Below are 24,186 nucleotides of genomic sequence, written 5' to 3'. Positions count from 1 at the left end.
AAAAGCATTACAAATAGTATCAACAGGTCAAATTAAAAAGAAAGTACGATTTGAGAGTACTCGCAGTTACTGACAGCTAGTTAAAAGCCAAAACAATTAATAATAAAAAATCATGCATCAGAGACAGAAATCAAATAAAACACATCCCAGGGATTTAGTATTTTAACGTCATGAACAGTCAAGGAAGACAATAAAAAACATCGTTGATGCAAGTCAATAATGCATCAACGGTGTTTTTTAGCTTATTTTGACGAAACTGAACCAAACTGACTGCGTATAGTGAAATATTATTCTATATCTTTCTTTCATAAATATAAAAATGAGGAGATATGTTACAATAAGACAATTATCATAAAGAGTTAAACGAAGTGGTAGAGAGCAATTATAGGTCACCGTGTACGGACTTCAACCACATAATGAGAAAACCTTATACCGTATAGTCGGCTATAGAAGGCCCCGACATGAAAAATGAAAAACATTTCAAAGGAGAAAACTATAACGGCCTAATTTATAACAAATCAATCATACGAAAAACAAATATGATAGACATGCAAGGTTTGAAAAATAATCATGTTTCATTTGTTGGTCTAATTCGTAGCAGGAACATATTAGTTAGATATACTGTTCCCAGTTCGTAGCTAATGCCCCTTTGACGGAAATTCAGATTTGACAAAGTATTTTCTATTGTCGTACCTCTCCTTATGGTCGAAATAAAAGTTTCACTTAAGACATTGGTGTAATACATACGTCAAACAGACACAATGTTGTTTGCTGCCTTATCAGATGGTACAATGTCATATTTATTATTTATTTCTTATTCTAGAAGTTTTTTTATAATGTCTCGACATATACATGATATAATAGTTGACTATTCAAGTTTGCTTATTGACACGTAATAGTATGTAAACCGCATATCGTTCTGCTGTTAAACGATAGATTCGGAGGATATCGAAAGGTATGTCGAGAAAGTATTGACTAATATATCATGTGTATATATGGAATGTTGGACAACAATATGATATGTATATTGTCATTTTCTTTACACTGTGGTGGGAGTGGGCACATACACAGAGAGAGTCCCCACAATCACTTGAAAAATGGGACATGTCTGGAATTCTCAGTCATTCTAGGTCGGAAATAGGAAACCATGGAAAAAATCCAAAAGAAATCAATGATTTTCAATCCGTTTGTAAGATACAGGATTTTATCTATAATCATAGGACAACAGATTTGTTGGCAATCACTATATTCATTATTCAGTACCCAAATATAATTCTAAGATCAGAAATTCATTTTGTTAGGTTTTTCTAACTGACCAATACCTTCTTTTTCTCCATTTTTTATTTTTTAATTGGCATGTACATGTAAAAATTATATAAAATACAAGGTGCGGTATTTCATATGCAAGACGAAAAGATGACGTTGCCTAAAATTCTAAATTCGACACTTCATAGTAAAAAGTACAAACATTTTAGGGATTAAGAATATTCGGATCGTTTCGGACTTTTTCTGATATATTTATCTAAACAAAATGGAAAAAGAAACGAGAATTTTTACTTTTCTCACAGTTAGTTTAAACATTATTGTTTATAGTATTGAACATTAAGTATAACCTGCCTTTTTTATATGGTCAATTGAATGATTGAATCAAGCATATGGTGTCGTGTCGGTACTTCGAAGGGTTCTCAGCTTTTATCAGGTCAGGAATAACCACCTATTGGTGGATTATACATGTACCTCAATTGACGTATAATCCACCAATTGACATATAGTGGTATAGACCAATTGACGTATAATGCAAGTTTTTTGTTATAAAATGCTAGTGTGAGATAGGAGCATCATTTTGCGACTTACAACCTATTTTATGACCATTATTGAGTCCTCAGAAAGTTTCAGTTTTGTCAAAGCCTGCTGCATCTCTTGAGAATGCATGTGTACAACAATTCTTTTGTTGAAACATCTGTACTATTGGCAATAGTATTGGCCATGATTGACTTTTAATAATGAAAGTCAAGTATTAACAAAGAGCTCCATTCACCTGTGGAGTTGTACTCATAATCACATGACTGCAGACAGTATTGATGTCCATTGACAGGTGATTAGTGGTAAATTTGCCAATCAAGAATTGACAAGCTAACAATAGAAGAAACTGCAAATACAATTATTGATCTAATGCAATATGTTATGACACTATACTAAACTAGGAATGTTTGACATGTTTTCATTCAATAATATGGTTTTAAGAAAACAATGCTCCATTTTGGTTGAAAAATTTGCTTTGAAAAACAAAGAATTATACGTCAATTGGTCTATACAATTTTATGTCAATTGGTGGATTATACATCAATTGAGGTATAATCCATCAATTGGTGGTTATTCCTGAACTGTTTATAATTTTGTTACAACCACTGCTAGTGCTACATAATTTTTTGTAGTTCTGCTTGAACCCTGATTACTAAGCTTGGGTTCTGTTATTCTTGCCTTTGTCATTTCTAAACAAATACTTGAAAATGGCATAATTATTTCTTCAGATAAATCAAAGAAATTATTTATTTACTACATCAGATTCATGTCAACTTGCCAACTCGTACTCAACCAAATTGTACCCTATTTTTGCCTGGGCATCCCCGATATTCTGACACCCCATTAGTCTGACACCCCAATAGTCCGACACCCCATTAGTCCGACACCCCAATAGTCTGACACCCTATTGGTTTGACACCCAATCATGCCAATACATGTAGGTCGACATTCCATTAGGCTTAAATTAAAATATTGTTTGTTTGCAGTTTACCGACCGACCTTCGAAAATCCGCCCGACTGTGAACATTTTATTGCTTTTAATTTGAAGAAATTATTTTTAATACTTCAGTTGACTCGATCCGGAATTTTTGGGTCGTTTCCGGAATTGATTTCGAGTCTAGGTCAATTACATGTTTGAAGTTCGGTTTTTCTTCCCTTCCTGTCAAGCGTTCATCGGACCCTTTAATGGTAAAGCACATGGAGATTGTTTACAGGTATCCACGAAGTCATGGAGGAGTACTTTATTCTGTCGTCTTCTGTCAATTTTAAGACAAATAATACACAGAAAAGTTTCATAGTAAACTGTTTATACTGATTCAGCCAGAATTGCACACGGAATGATGTCTTCGATGATATCATTGACGATGATGGAGCGGATATTCATAAAACCGACACGATAACCGTTTCTGTCTTAAACAAATCGGATACAGAATCTTTCGAGACTGACTTTATGGAACCAATATCAGTGGTTCAACAATTCGACACCAGCCTGAAGTATGCCATATTTTCTTTAAATCGTCCTGAAGACGACAAAGAGGAAACAGACTCCTCCGTGACTTCATGGATAACTGTAAACACGCCTGTACGGTGGAAGGACGCATTTGAAAGGTTAAATCAATAAGAAGCCACACAAACTACACAAAGATGTAGAGAAAATGAATGGTTGGCTTGAGAAATAAATATATTCTTTCTGTATCAAATCTATCTTCGATTGCAATGAGTATGCTCCTTTAGGATAAGGGGGGCTGTCCCACTCATTGCAATTATGCTCTCTCTTACAATATTAAATATACCCAAACTGTGTGGCCTGTGTGAATTGAATTGAAATATGTCCTTAGCTAGGAACTATGCTGCTATTTTTTTATGCAGTCAAAACATTTCAGTACAGACCATTTACTTTTAATGGGGTGCTATGGATTTCACCCAAAAGCTAGACTTAAGATTTTTGTTTGTTTTAATTAAAGCCTGGCATCAACATATCTTTCCAAATATAACCTTTATGTCAGATGTCTAATACATTTTTTTTAAGTTGTCTTTTTTTTCAATTGAGGAAGATTCAATGGTTGATTTTTTTTTAACACACTCCTAAATTGTCTTTTGAATCTTTAATATCTACATTTTTCTGATGCAAATACTCTACTCATGAAAACATTCTAGTAAAGATGCATATATGTCGGTATCGGGTCCGTTCGCGCCCAATACACGTTCGCACCCTACACGTTCGCATCCCACACGTTCGCCCCCTGGGTCCGTTCGCACCCTTTTTTATTATTCAAAAACCCGATGAATTATAAGATGTTTTTTAAGATGTTTATCTCAAAATAAAGAATAAAGAAAAATTCGACAATTTTAAATTTTTTAAATGAAATATTGTTTTAAATTGATTTGATGATTAATTATTATATGTTAATTATGTATGATTACTGTTAATTATATATGGTGTTTACACAGCTAAACTTGAAGTAAATTGTAGTTATATTAGCATGTATTTAACTTGGTATGAGTAAAAACAATTAAGATTCAAAATGTTATTGTTGTTGAGTTTAAAGCGGTTTGGTATCTTAACATTAAAATAATTTTCAACACAAAAAACCTTTTTAGAAAGTCACTTTATTTGGAAACAATGAAAAAAAAAAATATAGCAATACACTAACCAAAACACGATTAAAAAGATATTCAACACAAAAAACGTCACTTTATTTTGCATGTTTTGAAACAAAAAAAAAAAACTTATTTATAGCAATACAATAACCAAAACACGATTAATAAATTATTCAACACAAAAATCGTTTTTAGAAAGTCACTTCATTTTAAAACAATGAACAAAAAAAAATATTTATAGCAATACACTAACCAAAATACGATTGAAAAATTATTTAAGACAAAATCAATAAAAAGGGTGCGAACGTGTAGGGTGCGAACGGACCCAGGGTGCGAACGTGAAAGGGGGCGAACGTGAATGGGCGCGAACGGACCCGGATTCATATATGTCAGTGAATATGCTTCTTTACAACAATTCTAGTCATTCCTTGTTTATAAGTGTTCCAGTATTTCATAATACCATAAATTTATGTCATAAATTGTATAATGACACTATGTTAAGTTTCAGTTTTGGTTAAAAAGGTGTTTACCTGAAAATGCCTGTTCAATTCATGTTGGTTTTCAGTGTTTGTTGTTTTAAAATGTTTTTTCTTCACAAGAAACTTGGTTTGTGTTAAACTACTTGTTTAAACTTTATTCTGGCTGTTAAAATAAAATATGTTTCCTACCTACCGACCCTGCAGTCTGAAGGTACAGTCGGAAAACTGCAAACAAACATATTTTTAAGGTTGGCCTTAGTCTTACATCAAAATGTTTTTAAAAAAAATGTATTTATTTTTATATTATATAGAAAGCCTAATAAAAGGTTCATTCAATATTAAGAAGAGGACACTGTCCTTCGTGGGAACAGGTAATGCAAGCTTGGTTAATGTATTGGTAGCAGAATTTCGTCACCACTAACTAAAAGCACAAACTACATTGTTAAGGTTAAGTCTTTGCGAACTGCTTAAATACCTCTCGATACAATATCTCAGAGATACAGGTTAAAAATGACGCAGTAAGAAAATAAAGGAACCAATGAAGCTTTGCTGCATACAGTAACCCAACAACACAACATCTTAATCATGGTATCATAGATTATGTAGCTTGCAATTTTGAGTCATTCAATTTATAATGGACAGAATTATTTATTTTTGCAGGACATGTTTTTTCTCAGGATGAATAAAGTTTTGGACAAAGAAATATGAAACACTGTACAGAAGGATGAAAACAGATTACGGTCTATATGGAATAACAAACGTCTAGAATTAGAAGAAATGGTATAGATCATATAATAGTGTAAATTCAGAAATTTTTGCGTCCATTTATCATGACAACAATGTTTATTATAATTTTGTGATATTTTAAGAATGGAAAAAATGTGAAATAAATTATTACAATTTCATGAATATCTGCATACATCAGTCAGGGGACTTATTGAAATAAGTGATTTTTAAATCACTTATTTAAGTAGCAAATTCAAAGTTTTGTCACAAATTGTGATTTTGTAGTTTTACCAAAATTTTAAACACATAGGTTTAGATAATATCTTTTCATTAGTAAAATTGAAAAAATGAACTTTTTGCTTCTTTTAAGCAGCAAGGTTTAGGCTTAAATTAAAATATTGTTTGTTTGCAGTTTACCGACCGACCCTCGAAAATCCGCCCGACTGTGAACATTTTATTGCTTTTAATTTGAAGAAATTATTTTTATTTTTCTATTGACCCAATCCGGAACTTCTGGTCGTTTCCGGAATTGATTTAAAGTCTGGGTCGATTACACGTTTCAAGTTCGGTTTTTCTTACCTTCTTGTCAAGCGTACATGGGACCGTTTAATAATAAAGCACATGGAGATAGCCTGGGATTCTGGCCAACTGCTTGACAGTAGACCTATCGACGAAGTATTAGATTGGGTCAGGATGCCAGGCTACACATGGAAATTGTTTACAGGTATCGATGAAGACACGGAGGAGTACTTTGCGCTTTCGTTTTCTGTCAATTTTAAAACAAATAACAACCAAAAAAGTTTAATAGTAAACTGTTTATACAGATTCAGACGGATATCATTGACGATTTGAGAACGCATGATGCAGCGGATATTCATAAAACCGACACGATAACCATTTCCATCTCAAACAGATCGGGTACAGAATCTCTTGAGCCTGACTTTATGGAACCAATATCAGTGGTTAAACAATTTGACAGCAGCCTGAACATGCTGAAGTATGCCATAGTTTCTATAAAACGTTTTGAAGAAAACAAGGGTGAAACCACTTCTCCATGACTTCATGGATACCTGTAAACACGCCAGGAAGTGCGCATTTGAAATTTATAATCGATAGACAATGCCAAATCTATAAGAAGCCACAGAAACTACACAAAGATGTAAAGAAAATTAATGGTTGGCTTGTAAAAATAAATATACTTTCTCTATGTTAAATCTATCTTCTATTGCAATGAGTATGCTCCTTTAGGATAAGGGGAGCTACCCCACTCATTGCAATTCTTCTCCCTCTTACAATATTAAATATACTCAAACAGTGTGGCTTGTGTGAATTGAATTAAAACATATCCTTAGAAGCTATGCTGCCAATTTTTTATGCAGTCAAAACATTTCAGTACAGACCATTTACTTTTAAAGGGGTGCTATTGATTTCACCCTGAAGTCTTAAGATTATTTTTGGTTTTAATTAAAGCCTGATCACATCAACATATCTTTCAAAATATAACCTTATTACATATAATTAAATATTGTTAGATCTATGAAAACAGTCAGATGGCAAATATATTTTTTCAAGTTTCCTTTTTTTTTTAATTGAGAAAGATTCAACATGTTCAATGGTTAATTTTTTTATTGATAACAACACTCTTACATTGTCTTATGAATCTTTGATATCTACATTTTCCTAATGAAAATACTCTACTCATGAAAACTTTCTAGTAAAGAAGCATATGTCAGTGAACAATTTCTTTAAAACAATTCTAGTCATTCTTTGTTTATAAGATCTTATAAGTGTTCCAGTATTAGTATTCAATAATGTCATAAATTGGATAATCACACCATGTTATAGTTTCAATTTTGGTTGAAAAGTTTTTATCTGAAAATGCCTGTTCATTTCATGTTGGTTTTCAGTGTTTGTTGTTTTAAAAGAAATTTCTTCACAAGAAACTTGGTTTGTGTAACTGCTTGTTTAAACTTCATTTTGGCTGATAAAATAAAATATTTTTCCTACCTACCGACCCTTCAGTCTGAAGGTACAGTCGGAAAACTGCAAACAAACATATTTTTAAGGATGGCCTTATGCCTTTGATGCAATCATTTAACTGCAAATTCTATTTTAGTTGAAAAATGCTATAAAAATGGCTTTACATAATGAACTGATACTTTCTCAACAGATTTTTCTCAGCAGTGGGAGTATTTTTCCTGTAAAATTCAAGGTTTCATCTTATAGATTATGTAATAAAATTCTACTGTTCGCAATCAAAATTTCATTGTTCGGGGGTGTTGAAATTAGTGGGTGTTATTAAAATAATGATACTTAAAGAAGTGATTTTTTGGAAGGAAATTGAGGTATGATACTTAAACATGTGATTTGTATGTCATTATCCTAGATTTAGTACAAGGTCATCACCTGACATGACCCGGTCATCCTATCAACACAGATGTTGGTTTTGATAATTTTAGCAACATAATTAGTCCCTGGATCATTAGTATTCTATATTTAAAGCTACAATAAAATTAAATCACTAAGTCTAGTGATTAATTTGTACTACTTAAATAGGTGATTATTAAAGAAAGACAACTCTTACTTCAAACCTTTATGGACATAATGTTACTTGAATCAGTGATTTAGAAAATCAGTCATTTAAGTAAGTCCCCTGACTGTACATACTGACATATATCAGATATCAATATGAGTTCTTATTTTTGTGATATACTCTCCCATTTGCATTATTGGCATTAAAAAAAATTCTGAATTTGCATCAGTCAAACATGTATATGTTCAAATGATTGTATAACTCATATTGCGTTTAAAATGAAAATTTGAGATATGGTGTAAACAAAGAGACAAAAAATGAAATTTGAGATATTGTGTAAACATTAAAGAGACAGAAATGGAAATTTGAGATATTGTGTAAATATTTGAGAGAGAAAAAAAAGGAAATTTGAGATATGGTGTAAACATCAATGGGACAAAGAATGGAAATTTCAGATATGGTGTAATCATTGAAGAGACATCAATCAACCTTGGCAACATGCTTCCAGTAAAAACATTAAAGACACCAAATACTACATGGATTCATTATTATTCATTGGGTATTCATTTTAGTACTAATTTTCATGGATTTCATGGAATAACCTCTGATTTAAGTGATCCACTAAAAACAAATTTCCTATAGGTTTTGATTGCAGAATTTATGAAAACCACAAAAATCAAATTATATCCACAACTAATAAATAAAAATCAATGAATCACAAAATTTGACTAAATGATTGGCAAATTCTCAATACAATTCAGGCTCCAAGTCTTGAAAGTTATAATGGAATTCAAAAGATACTTCGGAAGAGCTGACATTTTCAAAAACCTAACAAAACCAACAACAGTAGGACAATAAACATAATAAAAAAGGCAATGATCGGTCCAGAAAGTTTTATTATGAATATATTAGTTCTGTGAGGTATAAAACTGTGTTTTTGGATAGTTACAAAACAAGTGAACCTTATAACACTTATAACTAAATGTGTTATGTACATTATACCAGATTGTACATACAAATATGTGAAAGCAGTAAAAGTTATAAAAGCTTGTAGCATTGATACCAATATACATAGGTCTATGCAAGCTGATATTTCAGTGTTTCATAACAAGGTGTCAACCCATGATATGGTATCTGTTGTCTTTAACAAGAAGTTTTATTATACCTGTACATCATCATTAACTTAGGTTGCTCCAATATAAATTTTAGTTCTTCAGACTTAATAGAGACAAAAAGTCAGTCAGGGGTACTATTTGTACAAGTTATTTTTATTTACTTGAAGAAGTAAATAATAATATACTTATATAAGTTAATTTGTTATATTCATATTTTCTTATAAAGTTTGAATAATCTCCCCTTAATTTTCTCAAAAAATTTACTTGTATAAGTAATTTTTTTTACAATCCCTAAAATTCTAAGTTTTGGGATGTAAAAACATGTCTTAAACAATTTTCTCAGGTAAGCTCATAATTTTTGATTAGAGTCCAACGTTTCATCTCATTAATTCAACAGAGAAACTAATTGCGCAAAGATCTTAAGTAATTGCGCAAGGCCTTCAAAAATTACCCCCTGGAGGCTTGTAAATGAGCAGTATTTTGAAGATAACAAATGAGATTTTCATTGTCCATGAAATTACACTTCAATAATAAGTAAAGAAATTCTGCAAAGGACAGACAATTAAAAATTCTATTAGAGTAAAGAAGTCCTGAGAAATTCAAGAAAAGAAGATAGTATGACGTAAACAAATCTGAATGTCTAAGGGACATAACTAAGCCATTAAAATACTTTACCTATACAAGTTAATAAAATACACTTGTATAAGTATCTTACAATTTTACTTATATAAGTATATAAATATTTACTTCTTCAAGTAAATAAAAATGACTTGTACAAGTAGTACCCCTGACTGAAAGTGGTGTTAGAAAATTTATTTTTGCTGAAAAAATAAACAAATGTTGTTAAACAACAAAACATTTTAAGTTGACTGAATTTAAGTTGTACACAACATGACCAGCAATTTTAATTCCAGGTGTAAATCTCCAAAATTAATTTTGTTGTCCTTTTATTCATATTTCACATTTGGTCAAGTTGTATAATCATGATAATATTTAAAAAGAACCTACATACTTATTTACAAGGGAATAATATAAGGAGCTAGGATGAAATTTGAAAAAAATAGCAGGACAGAAGTTTTGAGTAAAAAAAAAGGCAGGATGAGCAACTTGGCAAAAAAAAAAAGGCAGGATGACAATTTATGTAAAAAAAGTCAGGATAAACTAGTAAAAAAAAAGGCAGGACCGAATAGAGTAAAAAATAAAAAGGCAGGACAGAGATTACAACTAAAAAAAAGCAGGACAAAATTTTTCATCCTAGCCCCCCCCCATAAAAAATCAAATGGTAGCTCCCTTAGACATAATGTATTATATAATATATACTGTGGATTCATTATTATTTGTTGGATACCAATTTTCGTGGATTTCGTGGGTACAGATGAACCACGAAAGTAAGTGTTCCATGAATTACAAATTTTCTATAAGGTTATATGCAGACAGTCTTTTGCAAAACCATGAAATCAAATATCAACTAAAATGCAAATTTTCCTCATTCCATGAAAATAAACGAATTCACAATATATAGTTAATTTCTCACCAAAGATTTTAATGTTACTTTTATTTATCATTTTATTTATCATTTGTAGGGAGGAAAACAAATGGTCATGAATATCATTTTGTGTCTGTTGGTCATGATATTTGATTATGTGTCAGCCATATCTCCAGATTCAATAATGATAAGTAAGTACTTTTCTATACCGAAGTATATTCTATATTTTGTTTTGCTTCTGATTTTTGTAGCCTGAGAAAAACTTATCTGCTCTGATTTGATTGCAATGAAATGTAAGTTTAAGTTATATACATTTTTGTCTCGCCTGCAACAATAGTCACAGTATGCGAGACATACAGTACAACCTGTGACTTCCTCTTAGTTATGTCCACCCTCTTGTATGGTCACCATCGAATGGTGGCCATTTATTGGGGTATTCAATTTTTAGATGTTGGCCATTTATTGGGGTCATAAAACATAGGTTGATGTTTTATCTAATTATGTTACCTGTTGAAATCAATCAGGGTTGAAGTTTTCAGCTTGTATGTTTCATTAAAATTTACCTGTACAGGTAACTCAGGTTTCTTCTCAAATTGACATATCACCTTTTCTTTAAAATGTAGAATAGAATGTTGTTTTAGTCTTTGTTAATTCATATCATTTGTTGATTTGTCTGTCTTTATTTACATATTTTCCTTTTTTTATAATGTTATTTTTTATTTGTTTTTTTGCTTCTTATTCTTTTAATTTCTTCTTGGAAAGAATCTTGAGTAGAAATGACAAAAATTCAAAAATAAATTAAGTTAATGACTAGCATTTGTAAACATAACAGAGAATCCTTTAAATTATTTTTTACAGTAAAAAAAAGTTATTGTACATGATGTACATGGTATTCAATTGTTTGTTTGCATTATTAAATGAATTATTATTAATTATAACTTATAATCATGCAAATGATATGTTTTAAGGAACCATGAAGCAAGTAATTTAACAAGCCTGTTTCTTAACTAATTAAAATTATCAATATCATGAATATCTATCCTTTTACAATAAATTTTGTTTACAAAGTTGTACAATCTATATTCATGATTATTATTCAGGAAAACTAAAAATATCATTATATGGTATAGGAATAAACTATTTTTGTTTATCTTTTATATTTTTCCAAATCTCAAAACTGGAGTTGTGCTTTTTGTTCTGTGTATTATATTGTTGAAACTGCAGGACTGGCATATGCATGATACATATTCTTGGTATACATTTGCAAAGAATATTTCACTCAACTCAGGCCTTTTAGATAAAGTTAATAATTGCAGGGAATTGAATGAATTATATTCATTAAAGCCCTTGATTAAAAATGAATTTTAAGAAAAAAAAATAAGAATATTTTTGAAAATGAAATAAAAACTCATGATGAAAACATATTAGAGAATCACTAGAGACTTAAATTTTCCAAATGGCTACCCAGGTATCATCAAATTTTGATATATGCTAATCATAATGAAAATGTTCTTATCTCTATATTGATCTGAATAAAGTAAATCTTATGAAAAGAAATAATTTAAAGAAAAAATTATCTTGCTTTTTGAAACAATTGTAAACTTATCAAATATGTTATCTTCAGTTAGGCCAATTTTGTCAGTTAACAGGCAAAATTTGTCTCCAGTAAAAAAAAAGTACACTTCTATATAGATTGTAACATTTTTATGGTCTATTAATTAAATCACTTTTTGTTCTGTGTATTATATTGTTGAAACTGCAGGACTGGCATATGCATGATACATATTCTTGGTATACATTTGCAAAGAATATTTCACTCAACTCAGGCCTTTTAGATAAAGTTAATAATTGCAGGGAATTGAATGAATTATATTCATTAAAGCCCTTGATTAAAAATGAATTTTAAGAAAAAAAAATAAGAATATTTTTGAAAATGAAATAAAAACTCATGATGAAAACAGTAAACTCAAATGCTTCACTCAGTAAAGAATTAGTGGTCATAATTTAGAAATAGAAATAGTGGATAAAAGTTATTACAATTAAAGGATAGAATTGTTTGTAAAATTAACATAACAACTTAGAGATAATCTATTTGAAAATTGTTTACCTTCTCATAATTATGTCTCTGACCAGTTAATGAATAAAATCTTGAATCTTATGAATAAAATCTTAACCAAGAACAAAAAGCAAAAGAAATGCTAAACCTCTATAACACGGAACAATGTTTAAAATATTGGCTCCTTTATAAAAAAAAAGTCATTAGAACTTAGGGCAAAACCTAATAATTTATTTCCATGTGTTTTGATTTCTTATAAAATTGTTATTTCTTTGCATTATAATGATTGTTTTTGTTTTTTTTGTCAGAAACTTGATTAAATTGTAATATTTTTATATGACAACAAAAATATTATCAAATTTTTCTGTAATGAATATTTTGAATATACATGTATTTATTCAATAGAGAAATAATGAACTGGCTATATATATATAGCTAAAATTTATTAGAATAAGTCCTAAAGATCATCTTAAGCATTTGTTAAACCATGTTAAATGCAGTAAGTATAAACCATTTTGATTTTAGAAAATTAATTTGAGAAACACCTTTTCAATGGAAAAAGGCAGGCATTGTGAAAGTTTGCATTATATTAGAAGATGATATTCATTTGTTAATCATTTGCCAAAAAATACATGTAAAAAATTACTTAAATTGATGGAATTATTTAAAAGGTATAACATCAAAACAAACAGTCATGAAAAAAAATTTTACAAAAAAAAGTTAGGAAGCTATATTTTCAACTAGATTTATTATTTCATTTTATTTTAGAATTTTCTTGTCATAATCACAGTTATTAAATTTGACAAACACATATATTTTACCTGAGACACTTTACCTGTAAGTTATATAATTTTAACACTTCAATGCAGTCATGATTTCCCTTTATCCTTGACTAGTTTTTGATTAATACCTTGTGTATTAATTAAGCAACAGGAGGTATAATGATGGACATTTAGGGCCATCATGGTGACCATATTTTTTATGGCCACCATTAATAAGATAATGTCACAGGTAGTACTGTAGGTATTACTATCCGGCGGCGGCGGCATAAACTATTTGTATAAAGCTTTATATTTCAGATGGTAAAAGACATGGATGCTTCATACCTTGTATGCAGATACCTTATGTTACGAAGTTTCCGTCTGTCATATGCCCATTGTCCTTGACCTCATTTTCATTGTTCAGTGACTGCTTGAAAAAAGTTACAGTTTTTTTGTCATGTGAATTACTCACTTATTATGAGTGATAGGATAACTATATTTGGTATATGGGTTCCTTGCAACGTCTACATGTCTCTCAGACACGGTACACCTCACCTTGACCTCAATTCATGGATCAGTGATCAAGGTTAAAGTTAGGTGATTAGGTCTATTTCTCAGATACTACAAGCAGCAGGTCAGCTATATGTGGTGTATTGAATGATTGTAAGGGGTACATGTCAGACTGACAGGTTTCCTCTGACCTTGACCTCATATTCATGGTTCATTGGTCATTGTTATATTTTTGTGTTTTGGTCCGTTTTTCAAGTACTGTAAGCAATAGGTCAACTATATTTGGTGTATGGAATCATTGTAATGTGAACATGTCTGTCTTGCTGGTGTCATCTGACCTTGACCTCATTTTCATGGTTCATTGGTCAATGTTACGTTTTTGTGTTTTGGTCTGTATTTCAAATACTAATAGCAATAGGTCAACTATAATTGGTGTATGGAATGATTGTGAGGTGTACATGTCTGTCTAACCAGTATCATCTGACCGTGACCTCATTTCCATGGTTCATTGGTTTACATTAAGCTTTTGTGTTTTGGTCTTTTTTTTTATTACCATAAGCAATGGGTCATCTATATTTGGTGTATGGAATAATTGAAAGGTGTACATGTCTGTGTGACAGTTTTTATCTGACCTTGACCTCATTGTCATGGATCTTTAAGAATGTTAAGTTTATGTGATACTTGTAGTAAAACCTTTATCTTTAAGGCTTTCAACATAAAATCAATGGTCAGTAAAACAGGCAAGACATTTCAGCTGTGCACTCTTGTTTATTTATTAAAAGTAATTATAACCAAAGATAGAAAATTAGCAATACAACTTGTTGAATATTAAAACCACCTCATAACTTTCAACAATTTTAAAATCTTACTGTTATAGCTTCTATAACCAGTGAGATAACTCAAAAATGAGGCTTTTGTGTGAGATTTGATGTCCTGTCAGAAGAATATTAGGAGGCTGCCTGGCATTAATAACAGGAAAGTTAACTTCTATTAAACAGTACTGTAGATTCATTTATTTTCGTGGGTACCAATTTTCATGGATTAAAGAAAACTTGCATGTTCGTGGATATTTAATTTTGTGGTTTAGCCAAAGTCTGCATACAAGCGCCTATAGAAAATTTGTCATTCGTTGAACATTTAATTTCGTGGTTCACCTGTACCAACAAAATCCACGAAAATTGGTATCCAACGAATAATAATGAATCCGCAGTACTTCTAGTTAATGATATAAATGATTAACCAATTACTAAAACTAACCAGATTCTCTTTTAAATTTACAGGAAAAGATGATGATTGCAAATCCAGAAACTTTGTTAGGAAAAGACAGACATACATATTTACGGCATATGAAATACTCGATAAATGTAATTTTGACATAACAATACCAAGCTACTATGGAAGTAGTCAATACTGTGTGACGGTCGATCATGTCAATATTGACGAGGATCTGTGTCCGATGGAACTGAAGATATATGAAGGATTAGTTACTTACGGAAAAACTGCTACAGTGGTGGGTAGTATATATTTATGTGTAACTTAAGAGGTAGAGTTTACTGGGTCCATTAATGTAGACCAGAGTTCTAAATATATTTTTTCTCCCATCGTGGTCTTTAAAGAAAATCTGCTGGTCCTCACTATTATTTCTATTGCAAAATACCAAAATTGTGTCAGACCTTTGCAAATTTTGTTGGTAAAACATTCGAGCCACCAATTTTCAGGAACACTGGTAAACAATCAGTCAGCAAGATGGTTATCACTATGAATAGGATAAACGACCACTTACTATAAACCAAGAACTTTTTTGAAGATTTTATTTGTGCCTTTTGTGAGCAATTACTTATTCATCATCTTCACAAAAATCAAATGTTATTAAACAAATTATATACACGATAAAGCATTTTGCATACCAAATATAAGTAAAAATAAAAAATCACAAACATGTTAAATGAAGATTTTGAAATTAGCTGCTGGTAGCAGAAATAATAAAGGACAACAGTACCGAAACTAGTTTTTTGTCTCGGCTGCGATGAAAGGGATTACTATCCAGCGGTGGAGTAAACTATTTGTATGAACTTTTATATTTCAGAAGCCAGAAGACCTGGATGCTTCATACCTTGTATGCAGATACCTTATGTTACCAAGTTTCTGTCTGTCATATGTCCATTGTCCTTGACCTCATTTTCATGGTTCACTAACTGCTTGAAAAAAAAAAATTTTGTCATGTGAATTTTTCACTTGTTATGAGTAATAGGATAACTACATATTTGGTATATAAGTTCCTTGCAAGGTCTACATGTCCGTCAGACAAAGTTCACCTGACCTTGACCTCATAATATGGATTAGTGATCAAGGTTAAAGTTACTTGATTAGGTCCATTTCTCAAATACTATAAGCAAAAGGTCAACTATATATGGTGTATGGAATTATAGTTAGATGAATATGTCTATCTGACAGGATTCATCTGACCTTGACCTCAATGTCATGGATCTTTAAAAATGTTAAGTTTATGTGATACTTGTAGTAAAACCTTTATCTTTAAGACTTTCAACATAAAATCAGTGGTCAGTAAAACAGTCAAGACATTTCAACGTGTGCACTCTTGTTTATTGCATCTATAATTTAAATATTTGTCAAAATAAAGTTTTGGGCATTAAGATTTACTCTTTGTACATGTATATCAGTCTGCTCGATATTCATTCCTTCAGATTTGTTAAAGTTCACGTTTTTAATTCCTTTTTGTAGAAATTATTAATGGTTTATCATTGATGTAAAATAAAACATGGATTAAAAACATTTGAGTGATAAATATAACACAGGGGTTCAAATTAACATTTGGTACTGGAAGGTCCAGGACCTTTGACACTCCAAACTGAAAGGTCCACAACCTAAATCCCAGGTCCTACTTTTACATGAAATATTTCATAATTCAATAAGATACAAAATTAATGTGCTTTTGGAGTAAGGTTAGTTTGTTTCATCATATTTGAACTGCATGTAATGTTTCGTTTCTCATATAATGGGCTATCCATCGAATAAACAGTTTACAACCTTCAATATTGAAGTACTGCTTACACATCAACACCATTTTTGCACTGGATTTCAAGAATAAATTCATAGTCACTGAAGGGTTTTCCTTTTTTGCAATACTGTATGCAGTGTTGAAAAGAACCTTATATCTATTTAATCTTTAGACTTAAAATTTGGGTCACTTTCATGGATCCACTGCTTTAAACAAGATAAATGCCAGGGTGTCACTTCGTGTATTTTTATTGGGTCTATTTTAAGATTTTGTGTTCCCCTTACAAGTGCACGTTTTCTGAATGAGTAGGGAACTTCTGGCAGTATGTGCATGACATTAGACCAGTTGATTCATCAAAATATAGCCACGGTTTGATCGATTTTCCAGTGGGGCTTAAATGTTCATTCCCGTTTTTCACGATCGCATTTTTGGTCTTTAGTGAGATCTTCATTTGATTTCTTTTGAAGACGTTGAAGACACAGGCACTTGTTTCTATCCATGGGAAGGTTGAATATCCTTCTATATTTAAATGGACTCATTTTGTTCGATTAAATGATTTGTCACGTGACTTCTCGCAACTATTTATAACCTTGTGTTTCCAAGAAATACAAAGTTAAAAATAACTTTTATCACTCGTCGGCAAGGTCAGGGATGAAACATTTTTTTTTATCTCAATTTCAATAATAATATGGCTTAAAAAAAAGACGATACAGATGGTTAAAAGGTCAGCAAAGATAATTTTTATTTCCTTTAAAATCGAAGATCCGTCTGGCGTAGCTAGTAACCAAAACAGAAGTCCGATTGCAACAGTGGAAGGTCACAGACCTCGAACCACTGCTAATTTGAACTCCTGCTAACACCGGCCAGTTTCATTTTGGTCACTATGTCCTATATTTTATATACGGTATGCTAAATGACTCCAGTAAACATTTTTCATTTATGACCATATCTCTAAAACCTTGTTATATCATTCTCTTAAATAACTTGCTAAAAATGTTGACAGCAATTTGTTCTGCAATGCATACATTCTTAGTGGAACTGACTTAACAAAAAGCCTTTTTTGACTTGCAAGCCCAAAAGCAGTCTCCTAAAAAAAATTAAAATATGGTTTATGAGACCTATTTTCAGGAGTTTTACTGGCCTAACATTTTCCCTGAACTAGGTTCTAAGACTTGTTGTTTACCTTAGAACTGGTGTTACCATGGTTACATTTATGTTTTTTTTCTCCCTGCTCTGTCCTCATTTGTTATATATATTAGAATTTAGAACACAGTTTTAAATAGTTATATCGTGATTACCTACTTTTAATATACCTTCTTCTTATATCATGTATATAAGGGTCTGGCAGGGGGTTTACAGAATAAAGAACAATGAACCAAAAAAGTAGAGAATAGAGAATAATGGGGTGCTAAAATATGAAAAATAGAGAAAATTGGGCAAGATATATAAAGGATAGAGCATGTAGAGAAAAGTTAAATAATACCGAAATGAAGAAACCCCAATGCACACCATCTTTTATGATTTGAAGTTGCAGTTTAGAATAATTTTTTTTTTATCTTAGCACTTAACTTGTGATAGTCAAGTAACAACAAAAGAACCCATATGTGTGTCAGGTATTGGAAATGGAATATTCATAGTCTTTAGAACTTACAGAAAATCTCGCTTAAGCAGAGTTCATTTGAAAGTCACGTATGGACCTATACCCAGAAGTAAGTATAAATAGTCTGTTATAAATATCTATATGAAAATAAAGAGATGTAGTAGATTGCCATTTAGACAACTATCTACCAAAGTTCAAATGATAAAGATATTAGCAATATTAGGTCACTGTTCCCCCTTCAAAATGCAGATTATATAATTGTGGTCTTGGCTACCATTCTCATATGATCAATGAAATGTTGCCTGTTCTGCAGGCATACATTTTGTAGATCAATGGGTTGCGTTGTGTATTGTTAATCATGATCGTAAACTTGACTAAGGAGTTATAGATATAAATGCGTCTGCCATTACAACTTTCTATTCAATAAATGTAATCTGTAAAAATTTCACAAGCAAATTTTTTTTTCTGACTTGCATGATTTGAAAAATAACTCAAATATATGTTAAATTTGGATCTTCCCTTACACAAATACATTAAGGGAACGACCATTTAACTTCAAGGCGAAGGGGGGCTGGGGGGGTTATGGTTTTTTCCTTAAAAAATATTCTAATCCCCTATTTGATGAAAAAAAATATTGTGGTCAAGAAGATGACAAAAAGAAATTATTCTGTATCCAGATTCTCCCCATACCTTAAAGTGTTAAATTTTGAAAAAAATAATTTGATTGACAGTGTTGAAAAAGTAAAAAAAATGTTTGCGCATTGTGCAAAAAAAAATTTCTGACTCAGACAAAAAACCATAACCCCCTTTGAAGTTAAATGGTTGCTCCTTAAGAGTAATGAAAATACTATAGAAAATTGCAATAAAAAATCACTGTAAAGTCACCTGGAAAGGGAAAGGTGAAAATAAAGTATCCACAAAAGTTAGTTGGTTTACAATGTTGGTCAGCATCCCCATGATAATTTGCATCCATAGGTAAAAATTGTTATCAACAGACCTGGAATAATAAAATGTAATTGTAATTACCAGTACTCATTTACAAAATTTGAAATTAATTTTAGATATATATTATATACGATATATAGACTTTCGAAGGGACCCTTTCTTTATACATTGGAATATTGGGTAAGATACTAATTTAATTTTTGTCGAGCCTCCGACTTTTGTTGCAAAAGCGAGACATAGCGATCCTACATTCTGTCGACGGCATCGTTGTCGTCGTCGTCGTCAGCAGCGTCAGCAGCATCCACAAATATTCACTCTGTGGTTAAAGTTTTTGAAATTTTAATAACTTTCTTAAACTATCCTGGTTTTCTACCAAACTTGGACATAAGCTTGTTTATGATCATAAGATAGTATCCAGAAGTAAATTTTGTAAAACAAATATCCTGTTTTTCCGTAGTTTACTTATAAATGGACTTAGTTTTTCTGCCAGTTAACATTACATTCACTTTGTGGTTAAAGTTTTTAAAATTTTAATAACTTTCTTAAAATATCCTGGATTTCTACCAAACTTGGACAGAAGCTTGTTTATGATCATACATTTGTAAGATAGTATCCAGAAGTACATTCTGTAGTTAAAGTTTTTAAAACATTTATTAGATTCATAAACCATTCTGGATTTTTACCAAACTTGGACAGAAGCTTCTTACAATCAAAAGATAGTATCTATAGGAAAATGTTTAATAATTTTTTCCCCATTTTTGTTGAGCCTGTGACTAGCAGCAAAAGTAGGCGAGATACTGGGTTCCGCGGAACCCTTACGAATTTTAAATTTGGCATATAGAAATAAGGAGATGTGGTATGATTGCCAATAAGACAACTATCCACAAGAGTTCAAATGAAGTGGATGTAAGCATATGTTTATAGTATTTATTTTTTAAGTGTAGTTGAAAATATATATTTAAACATGTTAAAGTAATACTATGTCGCTTTCTGTAATTTTAGCCACGACTGTGATAACTCCAAATACATGGGAAGATGCGGGAGATCGTTTAGACATGTCTTTAAATATGGTACTAATGTTAACATTAGTTATCAGTGGAACAGTTATTGTTATCATTGTATGTTATTGTTGTTGCTGTCGGAAGAGGTCTAGCAGCGGAACTGTGATACGACAGCCACAGAATAGACGATCTCCACGATCTCCAGCTTCATCTGCACCTTTGCAACAATCTCATATTCAACCAAGTGCACCAGATCCTTACCCTCATACATACGCCACAGGGCCACCACCTTATGATAACATTACTAATATTCCATTGACACAGCCAACGGGTAAGTTAATTTATCACATAATGTAAATTATTGAAGATGACCTTGACACTAATAATGGTCACCTTTACACATTTGCATTAACCTTCAACCTTCTTAATTAGAAAAACAAACAAAAATTTGATCTAAAAATATTCATAGATAAGGCTGGTGTTCATATCCTAATATTATAGAAAGATCTTAGAATTATGCAATTTAGGAACTGGCACTGGTCATTTTTGTACTTTTTCACCTTAAAGGTTTGAAGTTTGGAGATCTATTATAATAAATAAGAAAGAACAAAATTCAAATCTGTTAGTTCTTATATCTAAAAGACTAACATCTTATGAACATTTAAAGGATAATATTTATCGAAACATTTTTTATATTTTTTAAATACCATGTGATTTATTTATTCAAGGGGCCAGTAAAGAGACCTTATCATATCAATGTGTACCTGATATAATAATAAGAAAATGTGGTATGATTGCCAATGAGACAGCTTTACACCAGAGAACGTACAGCCTTCAATAATGAGCAAAACCAATACCGCATAGTAAGCTATAAAAGGCCTCGAAATTACAAATATAAAACAATTCAAACGTGAAAACTAATGGGCTTATTTATGTACCGGTACAAAACAATAAATGAAAAACAATATGATATACAGCAACAAACAGCAACCACCTAATAACAGGCTCCTGACTTGGGACAGGAAAATAGAGAATGTGTCGGGGTTAAACATGTTTACTGGTGCCTACAGTGGTGTAACAAAACAACATCAAAACAAAACTATAAGGGCTGTATGGTTGCCTATAGTTGCTTACATCCACTTCATTTGAACTTTGGTGGATAGTTGTTTTCATTGGCAGTCATACCACATCTCTTTTTTTTTATATAGAAATTAGTTGAAAAGGGCTTAGCTCATCAGAATTTTCTTTAATGTTTACATATTCTTTTTACAGCACCACCTTTAGAATCTTTACATTACCCACATGATCCAATGGTTTCTGATGCACCACCATCCTATGAGTCTGTTATACAGAACAAAATATGATTAAAGATGTTTTTCAGAGAGATGAAAGGATACAGTAGAAGATCAGACAAAAAGGAAAAAATAGTGCATTTGGATTGCCTATGGCACTATAGAAAAGTCAATGGTATCATCAATGATTTTTTCATTTAAGTTTCAGTTCATCATAAAATCTATTGATTCTAATCCGCAAGTACTACCTATCTTTGATTTTATCAAAAATGGCAAACTTTATTTTCGAAATTTTCCAAGAGTGCATGTTTTATTTATGTCAATTTGAATTACAATGTTGTATATCTATATGATGTTTCCTATGTGAAGTTCTACTAATGAGCTACTATATGTACAAATGCATCACTTACAAAATTCATGGTTTTTATGCCCCTGCCGTAGCAGAGGGGGCATTAAGTTTTACCCTTGTCCGTCTTTACATCCGTCCATCCATACGTCCTTACGTCCCAAAATTGGTTTCCGTTCTCTAACTTTAGTTTGCCTCAACCAACTGTTATGAAACTTAAGCACAATGCTAATAACCACAAAACACAGATCAAGTGTGAATTTTGCTGGCGTCACTTTTACCGTTCTAGAGTTATGCCCCTTTACAAATGGAAAAATTGCTGAATTTTTCGTTTCGGTTCTCTAACTTCAGTTTGCCTCAACCAAATGTTATGAAACTTATGCACATTGCTTATAACCACAAAACACAGATCAAGAGTGAATTTTGGTGTCGTCACTTTTACCGTTCTTTACAAATGGAAAAATTGCTGAATTTTCCGTTTCCGTTTTTTCTCTAACTTAAGTTTGCCTCAACCAAATTTTATGAAACTTATACACAATGCTTATTACCACAAACTCAGATCAAGTACAAATTTGTCTAGCGTCACTTTTACAGTTCTTGAGTTATGTCCCTTTATAATGTTATATGCAAGCGGGGGCATCATCTGTGTCCCATGGACACATTCCCCATTTATTTTTTTATATTTTGGATGTGTTTATAGATTATTTTAATCAACTGCAAGAGGATTTTATATGTATTATAGCTGTTTGTATGCCACTTTTGGAATTTTCAGACTTTCCCAAGAAATTTTGATATCACAAGAGAAAACGTCTAATGTCTCAGTGCAAAAGTGATTGTTGTATCATGCCAAGAAGTCAAGTGTTAATAATCTCTGGTCAATCAAAATGTGGCCTTTTTTTTTCTCTCGTCTGTCAAAGGACAAAAAATGTTGCAAAAATTTGTTATTTTCATTCTGATAAAAAAGTTAAATTTTACACTGGAATTGGTCAAATGTAAAATAAAAGATTTGTTGTTTTTAAAGGAAAATAGGTGAAAAATCTAGGACTACACTACATCTCAGGGGAATATTAACATTTCTACATGTCTTTTCAAAACATAGCTTGTCCAATTCTTATGATAAAGAAAAGAAACGAAAGTCTACTCTATGTGGTGGGAGCATGGGACTACTTGAAAATTTTACTCCAACTCCAACTACGGAAAAGTGAAAATAACACTAAATCACCTGATCTGTAGTGAATTTACATTATACCGTAACAGAAAGTGAAGATATAGGTATTGCTGTTTTAAGTCCCCAAAACATGTATTTGTTTCACATGTTAGAGGAGGATTAGAATCTAAAGAATATTTTAATTGAGTTTTATTTATAACATTTGTATATATTTAATTACTATTTAATTAGGTGGATATGATATTTTTCCACACAAGATCATTTGAATTTTATTGTGTTGAATTGCAAAGTGTTTTTGAAGATTCAAAAAATTAACCAGAGCTAGAATAGATGGATTTTGAATGGATTTAGGGAGGACCCATGAATCCAGTTTCTGTTTTAAGAACAATTTTTCAGTCATTTGTATCGGACATGATACAATGGTAGGATATGACTCCTGAAAGATGCTTAATGAAGCCATGATCATTTGTAGTGATTCACTGAAATATTGTGTTCTTTTTGATGGGTAGGAATTTGAGAAAGTAGTTCTGGTCAATGGGAAGTTCTCAAATTAAGCTCACTTCTCCCAATCATACTTTATTTGTTATCAGATTGGCTTGACAATTCTTCATTCAATATCTAGAATTTGCAAATGACCTTGTATCCTAATGTTTCCATGTGTTTCTGTAAATTCAAAAGAGTTTTGATGTTGTTATTATTGCAAAAATTGCGATAGTATACTCTACTATTGGTTTTTATACGACCG

The 24,186-nt window shown here is 31.4% G+C and overlaps 1 protein-coding gene across 1 annotated transcript; it reads left to right on the top strand.

The window, feature by feature from the left end:
- Positions 1-1,513: 1,513 nt before the first annotated feature.
- LOC127717685 (uncharacterized) lies at positions 1,514-24,171 on the top strand. Its single transcript, XM_052223439.1, has 7 exons — positions 1,514-1,567; positions 5,544-5,663; positions 10,841-10,934; positions 15,351-15,580; positions 18,651-18,798; positions 20,637-20,966; positions 21,908-24,171. Exons 2-7 carry the CDS (start codon positions 5,661-5,663, stop codon positions 21,997-21,999), a joined length of 897 nt encoding a protein of 298 aa, XP_052079399.1. The 5' UTR covers positions 1,514-1,567; positions 5,544-5,660; the 3' UTR covers positions 22,000-24,171.
- Positions 24,172-24,186: the final 15 nt, after the last annotated feature.

The sequence above is a fragment of the Mytilus californianus genome, unplaced genomic scaffold (genome assembly GCF_021869535.1).
Source record: "Mytilus californianus isolate M0D057914Y unplaced genomic scaffold, xbMytCali1.0.p SCAF_1, whole genome shotgun sequence".
In the NCBI taxonomy this organism is placed as follows: Eukaryota; Metazoa; Mollusca; class Bivalvia; order Mytilida; family Mytilidae; genus Mytilus; species Mytilus californianus.
This window is presented reverse-complemented; position numbering and strand designations above follow the sequence as displayed.

Coding starts and splice junctions, on each gene's coding strand:
- LOC127717685 (XM_052223439.1), top strand. Junction 10,935..15,350: donor TCCAGATTCAATAATGATAA/GTAAGTACTTTT, acceptor TTAAATTTACAG/GAAAAGATGATGATTGCAAA. Junction 15,581..18,650: donor ACGGAAAAACTGCTACAGTG/GTGGGTAGTATA, acceptor TTTTTATCTTAG/CACTTAACTTGTGATAGTCA.